Raw genomic sequence first — 12,857 nt, 5'->3', positions numbered from 1 at the left:
CCTGCTCGCTCCAATATGAAATTAGAATCAACCTATTTTTCCACAGTGAATGTGAAGTTATCTCTATACTTCTAGGGTCATATTATCTTTGTTGCACAGGGTGCTGCCATCTGGTGTTTTCACTAACAAATCACAAAAGAAGGGGAAGACATCATAACCACTTTCTTGAATGATGCCGGACTGTGAAACCAGGGAGTAGTTACACCAGTCAGTGAGGAATCATAATTTCAAGGCAGGACAATCCCGTTACTGTGAACAGTTCAAACAAATATCTTATTCAAACGGCGAAAAATAACCAAAAGTCACGTCACAGGGTAAGTTGTAATTTGTTCCTATCTGTTATGTGAGTGAGTGAGTGAGTGAGTGAGTGAGTGAGTGAGTGAGTGAGTGAGTGAGTGAGTGAGTGAGTGAGTTTTATGCCGCACTCAGCAATATTCCAGCTATATGGCGGCGGTCTGTAAATAATCTGGACCAGACAATCCAGGGATCAACAACATGAGCATCGATCTGCGCAGTGGGGAACCGATGACAGGTGTCAACCAAGTCTGCGAGCCTGACCACCCGATCCGCCACTTACGACAAGCACAGTCACCTTTTATGACAAGCATGGGTTGCGGAAGGCCTATTCTACCCCGGAACCTTCTCGGGTCGTTATGGTAATAAGGAATGCAGCCAAGGTCATACTGGTTCCTAGTGCTCCAGGTAACGAAACATGCAGTTTGCAACGTAAACCTGATAAAGGTGAGACTGACAGTAGTCTTTCATATAATGCAGATGGATTACACAAAGTAACGGCATGGATATACAAACTGTCCATGTAGACCAAAAACAGTAGACCCAAGCATGCTGCATCCACGAACAAAATAGTTTTGAGCCAGCAGAAATTGACATAGTATCACATCACATTTTAATATTGACACCACTGTATAGTTCAGTGTGTTATTTATTGATTGTAGATCTAATTCTGTGATAGTTCCATCTGACTGTTTAACTGACTGAATATATGACTGAAATATACTGTTCATAATGTACGTGTAACCAAACCGACTATCCCCAGCACAGTCGACAATGCCAGCCATTGTCACAGTATATGTCTGTGTCTTCATCTCCATGACGACAGTAATGTCTCCTTACTGATAGTCAGAGGTGACTAGTTGGTTTGTTGTTTAACACTACACTCAGCAATATTCCAGCTAAATGACTGTGGTCTGTAAATAATCAAGTCTGGACCAGACAATCCAGTGATCAACATCACAAGCATCAATCTACACAACTGGGATAGAATGATATGTGTCAATCAAGTCAGCAAGTTTGACCATTAGATCCTTTAGTCACCTCTTATGAACACTTTCGAACCCAGATCTTCATGGGTTGATAGTCAGAAGTGAAGGACAAATACATATAACTGCTAAAAAAACTGTTAATGATACGTATTGCAATACACTGATAAAAAAAATGGTATTTTGACACGCATTTGGTAAATATTGTAACACTTGGAAATCTTTGGGTATTTCCGTTTTACACACCAAAAGTCATGTGATTGTTGTAAAATGGTGACAAATCTACATCAATGATTTTAATGCTGTAGATTATTTCTTTCTGGAATGGTGCATGTCATAGCCCATAGTTCAATGAGCACTAGATACATGAATGTAGTGTAGGTCTACATAGTGTAATTTATCATGTGAAGGAAGAAAGGACAAAGCAAATACTTTCAGTAAATCATGACACTGATACATCACCTTATTAATGCAAGTGTTCATCTGATGTTTTTACTATGTGAGCACTATTTAAGTAAACCAAACACCTGATCATAGGAAGAATCTATGAATTGGAGTCAAATAAACATTAGACTGAGTATTAGGACTGCAGTTTTACTGCTATACCGCAATACTCTTTGCAAAGGATAAGTGTTGCAATATCTTATTTCTGAGAACCAATATCTTGGGTAAATTTAAATCCACACATTTTTTCATTCACATCAAAAGTTCTCAATTTATCCCAGTTTGTATCAGAATACAGGTACCTGAATTGCAATTTATTGCAATACAATTTGTTTGCCAATACACAGCTCTACTACCTCAATTACAGTGAAAAGATTTCCAACTGTAACTGTAAAACAACAAGGCCATGGGATGTTCTGGAGTTGCTAGACTCAGGGATTTTATGTGGGTTTCTTTCAGTGCACACATAAACTTGAGTTGAAGATGTTGATCTCTCATGAGGGGCACAACCTGAGTGTACCACATGCTGTCGTAGGAAAAGACCCTTATAACACCTGTGACACTCACGTATGTTGTGCATCCAGATATTGCAAATTGCTGTCTATCTGGTCTCGCCAAACATTTCAGAAAAAACTCTCACTTTTTCAGTACTAAGCAATGTACTGTGACCTCGATAACACACTGAGCACACACTGATCACCTTTCACCAAAAGCTGTCTATATGGTGTGACCAAGTCAAGAAAGCTCTCTGTTATACTGAATGAGTTTTTTGGTTCAATGCTGCCTGTGACTGTACTTCAATAACACTATGTCATGTGTACTTGATAAAGTGGAAAACCTGATGCAGTTATAGTCATATATGCTGAAACATTTGATGAAACACACATCATGGGTGGATCAAACAAGCAGGTGATGGGCCTGACCATGAGACTGAAAAACAAAGGAGTCTTTTCTGCTGCTAAGGGACAAAACTGTTTCAAGCAAACTGCAGAACCAAAGAGCTCGAGCTCTGCACTGCATCCACACAAGAAAAATGCAAAAACACAAACAGTTCCTGGACTATATGGCTATGTCAGTTAACCATCCAGCTCAGAACTACATAATTTCAGGATAAATGTAAAGTATTTAAGGTATGTCAAACAGGTATCCGTTCTTCAGCAATTTCAGAGTACAAAAACTGTACTGACCTCTTGTAGAGCTGAGTCGATCCGCCAGATCCGAAGACTCTGGTCACGAGACCAAGTGACAAGTTGCTGGTCACGCACACCTTGGAACAAAGAGATAACATTCTCATTATTTCTTTCCAAATGTTTTCTGTAAGGTGCAAGGTCAGTTTCACAAAAACCTTGTCTTTATTCTCACTTTGAATTGTGTCTAACATATGAAAGCAGTTACAATATGAATGTCAGGCCACATACTGGGCCAGCCTTCAAGCAATTGGTAGGTTCTATATAGGTGTCTAATTGTAAAATCCTGCTCACATAAATGTTAAGACCAGTAAATCAAATCAACAGTAAAAAACTGATGAACAGAAACAGTTCTGCAGACACGATATAGTCTGAGAATAGTATCTACTCCTCACCTTCTGTCTGCTTCCTCCAGTGGAACTCGAGCACCACGTCTTTGTGTCCAACAAAGGTGTGTATGGGCTGTGTGAGGTTGCTGGTGTTCCACAGGTAGAGCTTGTTCTCCCCTCTCCGCAACTGAGGCACTACCACTGTCATCAGGCCATTACCAAATGGCTGTGCAACACAACGTTCATGATGATGACATGGATATCAAAACAGTGTACTCAATCAAAAGATGGCAAAAAGTCTGGGCCCCACAAATTAGAAAAAACAAATCCATCTATATCCATTATTACAGCAATTCACAAAGAAGAGATCAGTCAAACATGAGAGTGTGTAATTTGTCTGTCGATACACAAAAATAGGTATTGAGCTATCAACACATTGCAATGGACTTGGGATTAGCTAATGAACATAATTTCATCAAAGAATACCATGTAGTATTACAGATGTGAACCTGACAAAATATCATTACAGATAAGAATGAGCATAGACATATGAGTGAGTGAGTGAGAACCTGAATGAGTAAAGAAATAGGAATGAATGAGTGTGTCAGTGAGTAAAGACACGGTATTTGTAAGTAAACTGCCTTAGAACAAATATGCTTATCATGAAATGAGGAACATAACAAGCTTAGGACTTTGGGTTTTTTTGGGTCCTGGCTAACTGTAGTATATTACAGCAGTTGAAATTCAATTTTCCGACTTAAAAATTACTGTGGTTGTAATGAATTTAAATCAATCACCCCTTTGGGTTCGCTAGTTTACTGTAAGTGACTGTGGCTGATGTCAGCAATGTTGAAGAGACATTGATCAGTGTAATAATTCAGTCTAATTCAGCTTAGGCTCAGTACTATTTGTTACACTGCCATAATGAGTCTAACAAACCCAGGTAGAAGGTCGCTTCCACTCAAATGCAAGACGGACAGATGAACTTAACCAATCAGACAATGGCTACTGTTTGCAATTTGGCAGGACTTGCAAAATTCCTGGTCACTGACACTGATCTCTCAACAAATGAAAATTCATAAAAAACACAGATATTTGACCTGCAGCATATACGCTTAGGAATTTCTGGTGACATGGTTATCATCAGCTAACATTTCTGTAAGCTGACATTCTTGAATAGTGACAAAAACACTATTTTCAACGACTGTTTACTCAGTGTTGTTAACTGAAAAGGTGAGCTGATGCTTCCCTTTACCAGAGTTTGCCAGATTCAGTATAAGCAGTGTAACAGATAATACACAGCACAAGTTTACTTCGACTGTGTAATAACCCCCAAAGACTGTCCAGGCATGGGTCATCTCTCTCAGTGACACTGTTGAGATGACACGTTCCATCACTTTGCTTCCCATATATATTCTTTAGGGTCAGCATAGCAAGTGGTCGATGTAACAACCCTACAAAGTTGCATAGATTGCACATTATGTATCAGTGCACATACTGTTTCCAGTCAAGTGAATGCACAACTTCAAATGGTAAACAGCTCAATCAAAATAACTGTCTTGTCTCATTTCTTAACATCATAGAGAAATATGGGTAAGAAAAGAGAAGAAAAGGTTTTAATCTGATTAAATGGTGTCTTAAGAGTGGCATAAACAAATTTGTCAAAGTAGTCATACCGTGAGACGCGCCCTCCATACTGGTGACCCTGTGTTGAGAGTAAATTCACTCCGGCGATGGTTGGTGCAGTCCCAGAACTACAACACAAACAGACATGACGAAGTACCTGCAAACCATTTTTGTACAATCATTTTTCAAGTAGTAATAATTTTGTTGTTATATAACAAATGTATCCCACTGACCTTCAGTTGACCATCTTCAAATCTCATCAAAACTTAATGTTGAAATCTTCCGTAAGAAGCAAACATATCACACTACTATGGACACAATAACAAGTCTCAACACTCACTCTGACAAAACAGTCTTGACTGGCAGTGACCAGTTTGTACTGGTTGTTTGGATTCCAGTCCAAGCCGTGAATTTTTGACAGATGAGCAGCAATATACTGGATAGGTGTGTTGCCTTTCTGGAAAACAAACAAGAAGATAATTTGAACAAAATAATTCATTTTGAGTCTGGCTTAAAGGTTATGTCCTTGCCCAGGTGGAATTCCCCAACTGAATGTATCGACTGTTGTGTGAAACTGTATCGGAAAAGTTTGAGATGTTAACGGTCATGCTGACTTCTGGCACTCAAATGGTGGAGACTCTGTCACCATGCCAGATGGATGCTGTCATGAGTGATGTTAGGCTCCACCTCTACTCACCCTGCAGGGCCATATACTGATGACCCCAGACCTGTACTTAGCCTTGGGTCCCTTATCCTGATGTCCCCACACCTCTACTCACCCTTGGGTCCCTTATCCTGATGTCCCCACACCTCCACTCACCCTTGGGTCCCATATCCTGATGTCCCCACACCTCTACTCACCCTTGGGTCCCTTATCCTGATGTCCCCACACCTCCACTCACCCTTGGGTCCCATATCCTGATGTCCCCACACCTCTACTCACCCTTGGGTCCCATATCCTGATGTCCCCACACCTCTACTCACCCTTGGGTCCCATATCCTGATGTCCCCACACCTCCACTCACCCTTGGGTCCCATATCCTGATGTCCCCACACCTCTACTCACCCTTGGGTCCCTTATCCTGATGTCCCCACACCTCCACTCACCCTTGGGTCCCATATCCTGATGTCCCCTTCATGTGTTGTAGCAAACATGTTGTTCACCACTTTGTTCCACTTCACTTGAGATGCACCAGCTAAGGACAGAAAAAAAAACACTTTCATTTGTATAGAGATAAATCCCTCTACTTCAAAACTGTGGTCCTAATAATGCTGACATTAAAATCATTAAATGTATCATCTGTAAAACATTTTCATAAACCTTACCAACACTTTGAAAAGTGGCAGCTGGCTTCTTTGGATCCCTGCAATACAAACCAAAATATAAATGAATTATTTACAAATATCTTAGAGAATGTTTGAAGCAAAAAATATCTGAAATATTGAAAAAAACATCCCCAAATGGGAAGGAGACAAAAAAAAGCATAAAAGTAACAACCTGCAATATTCAGCACTCTGTATGTAATCAAGTCTGGGCCAGGTATTACCAGATACATGAACAGTAGTAGGTATCATGACTTTATTTGTTTACCTGATGTCCCACAGATAAGTATACGTGTCCACTGAGCACGATGTCAGCTGATTGACGTCAAATGGTGACCAGTCCACATCACTGCAAGAAAACACTCTAGTAACTCCACATGGTGAACAATAACACGGACAACAACCAGATGACTGCCTCTTGGCAAACAAGCCTTCCACCTCAGGGTTGTTATGCATCTGACTTATGACATTATTAAGGAGCTTTCAAAATGACCACAAATTTCAACCTGATTATAGAAGAACATGAATACATATAATTATGGTTATCCTAACAAAAAACAGCAAAAATTCTTCTGCATTGTTATTTGCTTGAACTACCCAAATAATTGTCCATACTCATGAACTTGGTTCACAGAGCCATGAAAACCTGTTGAAGCTTGTGAAGACAAGATTCCACATATATGTAAACTAAATTCCTCTTCAAAGCACCACGACCCGTGAAGGTCCGGGGTAGAATAGGCCTTCAGCAACCCATCCTTGCCATAAAAGGCAACTATGCTTGTCATAAGAGGCGACAAACGGGATCGGGTGGTCAGACTTGCTGACTTAGTTGACACATGTCATCAGTTCCCAACTGCGCAGATTGATGCTCATATTGTTGGTCACTGGACTGTCCAGTCCAGACTCGATTATTTACAGACCGCCACCATATAGCTGGAATATTGCTCAGTGCGACGTAAAACTGAACTCACTCACTCACTCAAAGCATCACTTAAAGTGAAATAAAAAAGATGCATTTGGAGTCAAGGAATTTTGCAACCATAGTTTTGTGATTTGTAGACAAATGGGAAAACACGTAAAATGCGACACTCAGTCACTCATTTACAGAAGTTCCAAATAGGTCCACCAGTGGATATACTTTGAAGTTCAACTCATGGTAAACACACAGCGTGGATGCCATACCTGACTGTCCTTGTGTGGGCCTTTAGAGAGCATCTGTGGTCTGTGTTACCTCCGGACAGCTGCAGCACCTCCAGCCGCTGGTTGCTCTGAAACACACACAGTCACCTTGAAACAATCGACTTGTCCACCACTAACACACAATGTCACCTTGATGACACCATCGACGCTTGTCCACCACTAACACATTGTCATCTTGATGACACCACTGACACTTGTCAACACACAGTGTCACCTTAACATCACTATCAGTTAACACACAACTAGCTTAAGCTGATGACAGAAGACTCTGAACAACTGTCACGATCTAGTTTCAGTATGGCTCAAGTGAGTGAGTGAATGAGTTTAGTTTTACGCCACACTCAGCAATATTCCAGCTATATGGCGGCGGTCTGTAAATAATCGAGTCTGGACCAGACAATCCAGTGATCAACAACATTATCATCGGTCTGCGCAATTGGGAACCGATGACATGTGTCAACCAAGTCAGCTAGTCTGACCACCCAATTCCGTTAGTTGCCTCTTACGACAAGCTGAGTCGCCTTTTATGGCAAGCATGGGTTACTGAAGGCCTATTCTACCCCTGGCTCAAGTGAACCTCAAGTGAAACTTCTGTAAAAATGAGCCATAAACAACACATAACGGAAACCATCACTTACAGCAGTTACGAACATGTTGGCCTTGCAGGCATGAGGGTTGAACTGAATACAGTTGATGTCCCACTTGGCCTGTGCCGCTTGCCTCGCTATTCGTACCACTTCCTGTTTAGGCGCGTACAGGTTTACCAGTGCCAGGGCTCGTCTCCTGCAGACACAAAGACAACATGATATGACCTCACAGACACACAGTTAACAGAGACACACAACACATGCATAATGTGTCCACATTTGCGAGAGGTGTTCTTGTGAGGGTGTCACTGCTGTGACCAACATAAGTCAGTCAGTAAGTAAGTAATACTAGTGACCAGCATTCATGCAGTCTTGAAGCTAGAATTATGTTCAAGCAAAAGCAAAATGGGTGGCATGGTTGATGAACATTATTACTAAGACAGAAGATCCTGCATGTTTGACAACCAGAAACAGATTGAAACATAGATGTCACTCTTTGAGTAACATCATATGAAGAGGCATGCAGGATATAGCAGGAGACACATGCACGAGGGTATCTATTGTATCTGTCAACTGTATGACATATCTCCATGAACAGACAGAATGTCACAAACCAGCCCTAGAGCCTTTCCCAAAGCACCAAAGCAACCTTTACTAATGTCAACCTTAACTTCCATTCTAAAACATAGCACTAAGGTTTCCTTACTGACTTAGGATCAGCTTAGTGCTTTGTGAAAGGAGGTCCAGGATCCTCTTTGAGTACTGTATGTGTGCTTGCATTACATAGAAAGGGCAGATAACTCCAACCACGCATGAGATCATGGCCTTTGCTATGCTACCTTTATCAAATTAAAGATGGTTTTCAAAATAAAATGTACCAAAATAAGAACAAAAGAAATGTTTGAAACAAAATGACAAGTATTCATTCTGGAATAGCAACGAGTGTGGCATTCTGCAACGAACAAGTGACTCTGTGTGTCTTTGATTATTTCTTTCATGTGTACACACCAAAAAACCTCACTTCCATTTCCCTGAGACAAAGACAAGTTTTGTTTCTCAAAGTCTCAAACTATGACAATGCCAAAACATTGCAAACACAAACATCAACTACAATGTTTACTTCAGTGTTGCTATATTCCTGTGATTCTCATGCTTCCAATGTTAGCATAAGGCAGTTCTGTGTGCTTCAAACAGTGATCACTTTGGATAAGGTTTTCATGTCTACACATAAGATTTTTCCCTTTTATCATTAATGAACAACAGTAAAAGCTTCTACTGGTGCCCAGCAAACCTCTTTTTAAGTTCATGACCTCAAGAAAGACCTTGACCAATAGTTGTTGATAGTTTTAATAAACTTCTTCAGGACTTTAGAGATGAAAATCCAGGAAAAATTACATGGCAAACAAACCTTCTTATGACAGAACGGTCACAACATGCTGAAGGGGTTCTCCTCAGACTACAGAAATGTACCTTTGAGGACCAGCAGTCTCCTCAAATAAAACATGAGAATGCAAATCAACAGTGCACAAAACCTGTTCATCTGAAGATCTGATATATTCCAACCATGGCAAAATCTTAGCATTAATGTACAGTTTGGTGAATCCAATGTACTACAAATATTCCATCTTACAGAACAAGCAATACTTCATATCACCTTCACAAAAGCTTGCTGCCTACTAATATAAACAAACACAGACACATTTCAGTATCATGATATGCCATACAGCAAAGATCCTGGGGTACATTTCTGTAGTATCCCAAGCAACAACCCCTTTAGCCTCAGTCAACACATTATCAGGTTAACCACCTAGTTCAAAGGTTAGTAGCCTGATAACATGGAACAAATCAACACTCAGTTAATGCAGCCCTCAACATGCAGTGGTCAGTATGGTAAACATAACGCAAATGGCGGCAAATATATCAACTGTGTGGTATTTACCTGTACAGGTCTGGTACTAACATGAAATTCCCAATTCCCATCGTAGGCAACTGCAGCTACATTATGAAGCAAGCAAAGGCCAGCAGGAAGCTGTGTCTGTTAGCTAGAGGATGTTCAAGACAAGCAGCCACAAACATGGAAATCCAGAACAGATGTTACCAATGTCATTGCAAAGTTTGATCTATAGATCTACACCAGTACTCACAGACACCAGGTATGTAGGATGCAGTAACAGCATACACTTTACAATTAATTCTGGCAAGTCATGAATATGCTGCTGGAACAAAATTTAGCATGGAAAATTGCATGAATATATCATAAACCATGCAAGAATAATAAGTTTTATACAATCATGAGTTGAGGTGACTTGGTCCCACTAAGTAACAGATGAGTACACTTTTCAGGTTTGGTGAAGTGCCCAACTGTGTTATGCCATGAGGGCATGCATCATTCCGTACAATATCAATCACAATCATCTGGTTCTGTAAGGATTCATGGGCACTTTTTGAACCACTGCACTCAAATAGCATAAAAAACATCAAGATTGGGATTTATAGATTGTACCCATGCGGGGAACCAAACTCAGGTGATCACTGAGACAAACAAGTGCACCTCCTTGTGTGGATGTGTCACTTTGCAGCAAGGACTGCTTAACAGGCAGTCTGTCTCATAGTCCCTGAACTACATCATTTCCCCTTTTGTCTGAGTCTCAGTTTCTCCAGGTTCTCCCAACTCTCTGGGGCTCTTTTCATATTATAATGGTTCATTTGTTCCTATGAAAATAATATATACTCATGGTAATGAATATGGGAACACATGAAAGTGCACTTGTTCATTTGTTCTTTTCCGGCTTCTTCACATGCTTTGCATTGCCAAGTGAGTGAAATTCTTGGAATACATACAAGAACACATGTCCTTTCATCTCTTGCCTTATTCATTTCCATGCAGACTACTGACCACACTGATATACCTTGGAACTAAGCGTTAGTCTACTGACCTGGATATCCAGTAACAAATGCCAATGATGAATTCATAGAATAGTAACAAAAATGATGAAACAGAATCCTGGCACTCTAGAACCAGTGTTTGCAACCAGGTTGCAAGTTCATCACTTGGTGCACCAAAGAAAGAATATTCATCTAATAAAATTATTAGATCCTTATAACAAGACTGAAGGAGTACAACACTCTTGTTGACAGTCAGTATTGTTTTATTGCTTGACAGTTAAGCACTACAAGAACTCACAGATCATACAACTACTGACCACTACAATCTGGTTTCAACTAGAATACACCAGTAGTAAACAACTGTCTATGTCTGTCCTGGAGGCTAGGTGGGGAACATCATACTCCGCTTCTGGTCAATACATTGCACTATCACAATACTAAGTAAAAAATCATTGCTTCACTTGCTTAGTGAAATCATGTAAACTGGCATTCCATATCAAAGGCTCCATCACTAGTCACTAGGCTAGTCACTAAAAATCTAATGTTCCTGCAAGCTTGTTCAAAAACATATATTATTCTCAGTACCCTGACAAACTCCTGAATGGTATTACTTTCATTATGAATCATCAACATTCAAATAAATCTGAGATATAACACAGTGCTATTCAATGATATGTCAGAGCAGGCCTTATTTCTGTCCTGTAAGTAGTCAAGCAGTGAACATCTCTTCACTGTTCACAAACAACAAACATTGTCATGATAATGCAACAAGCTATAAAAGACCCTTACATAAACAAATCAACAAACTCATCTGTTCTTTAAACCAGGAAAAGTTCCTTGCATGAAATTAACAGTACTGAACTAATACAGAACATAACAAATAAAAGACTTTGACACATAACATATTAAACTGGAGTTCCTTTCACGATGCAACCATAACTAAGGTTAACCTTAACTCGAATTCTTTAACATTACACTAAGGTAAGGTTGCTTTGTGAAAGGAGTCCCTGGATACCTCAAGGATGACACAGGTATTATTGCTCAATGCAACACCTGGTTGTACAGACGGAGAGCATTGTTCTTAGTTTGCTGGAGTATACGTCTTGTTGATGTGCCCCGTACATCAGCCATGACTTGCGCCACCCTTCCAAGAAGACGCGGACTGTTCAATCTCAGGCCATCAGGTGGGTGGTCAGGGGCGCTAGTGCCTAACAGAATGCGACTTCTATTTAGGAACTTGACAGCCTGATTCTGATTTTCATCGAAATTCTCTATAGCTGAAGAGAACCCAAAGTAGACGTTGCTGAAATGACTGGACCAGCCATTGGCAATCATCTTTGTTCCACAGAAATTTTGGAGACACAAAGGTTGTTGTGGGTGGAGGTAGGTGCGAGCCAAATCAAAGCAGATGGAAGACACTTCATGGTAATACAGGTCTGTACTTGATCCCCACAGGTTTATGATGACAGGCTTACTGGCCACTGCAACTTGCAGGAGTTCCTTCAGAACATGGATCTGTGAATTCCACTGGTCCTGTGCCATCCTAAAATCCAATCCTATCTCACCAAAAGCATATATTTCATCATCCCGTAACAGTTGTTTTAGTTGCTGCAGCTTTTCCTGGCTGAGCTGTTCCACCTTGGATGGGTAGACACCAACAGCAGTAAGACAGCAAGCATCATGGGGCAATGGATCTGGCCATGACTGAGGATCACAGTAAGAGACAACAGCAGCCAGAAGGAAAACCTCTGATCCTGGAGAAGCTTCTGGGGCAGCATCTAGGACTTCCTTCATTGTGTAGTTGGACCCACATTGCATATGCTGGAGACGTTCAAAGTTGAAGTATGCATCAAAACCAAGTGGTGTATCCTCACCTTCCTCATCATCATTTATGGGAGAGACAATCAGTGGTTTGACTGGACTCAGCTCTGCATCATTGATGAGGTTCTTGAACACTTCATGTTCTTCAGTAGAAAGCAGTGACAGGAGTCTCCC

At 40.6% G+C, this 12,857-nt stretch overlaps 1 protein-coding gene across 14 annotated transcripts in view; it reads right to left on the bottom strand.

Annotated features, from left to right (window-relative positions):
- LOC137258274 (GATOR2 complex protein WDR59-like) overlaps nt 1-12,857 on the bottom strand; it is a 66,292-nt gene that overhangs the window by 40,510 nt on the left and 12,925 nt on the right. For all 14 annotated transcript variants that reach the window (XM_067795887.1, XM_067795891.1, XM_067795888.1 and 11 more), the window contains exons 3-11: nt 8,028-8,172; nt 7,372-7,457; nt 6,458-6,538; nt 6,193-6,230; nt 5,974-6,062; nt 5,207-5,323; nt 4,917-4,994; nt 3,307-3,466; nt 2,912-2,991 (exon numbers count right to left, since the gene is read on the bottom strand). In XM_067795887.1, the coding sequence (XP_067651988.1) occupies nt 2,912-2,991; nt 3,307-3,466; nt 4,917-4,994; nt 5,207-5,323; nt 5,974-6,062; nt 6,193-6,230; nt 6,458-6,538; nt 7,372-7,457; nt 8,028-8,172 (874 nt within the window). The remainder of the gene's footprint in view (nt 1-2,911; nt 2,992-3,306; nt 3,467-4,916; nt 4,995-5,206; nt 5,324-5,973; nt 6,063-6,192; nt 6,231-6,457; nt 6,539-7,371; nt 7,458-8,027; nt 8,173-12,857) is intronic.

The sequence above is a fragment of the Haliotis asinina genome, chromosome 12, assembly GCF_037392515.1.
Source record: "Haliotis asinina isolate JCU_RB_2024 chromosome 12, JCU_Hal_asi_v2, whole genome shotgun sequence".
NCBI classification, from domain to species: domain Eukaryota; kingdom Metazoa; phylum Mollusca; class Gastropoda; order Lepetellida; family Haliotidae; genus Haliotis; species Haliotis asinina.
The sequence above is the reverse complement of the archived record's forward strand: the minus strand, read 5'-3'. Positions and strand labels throughout refer to the sequence as shown.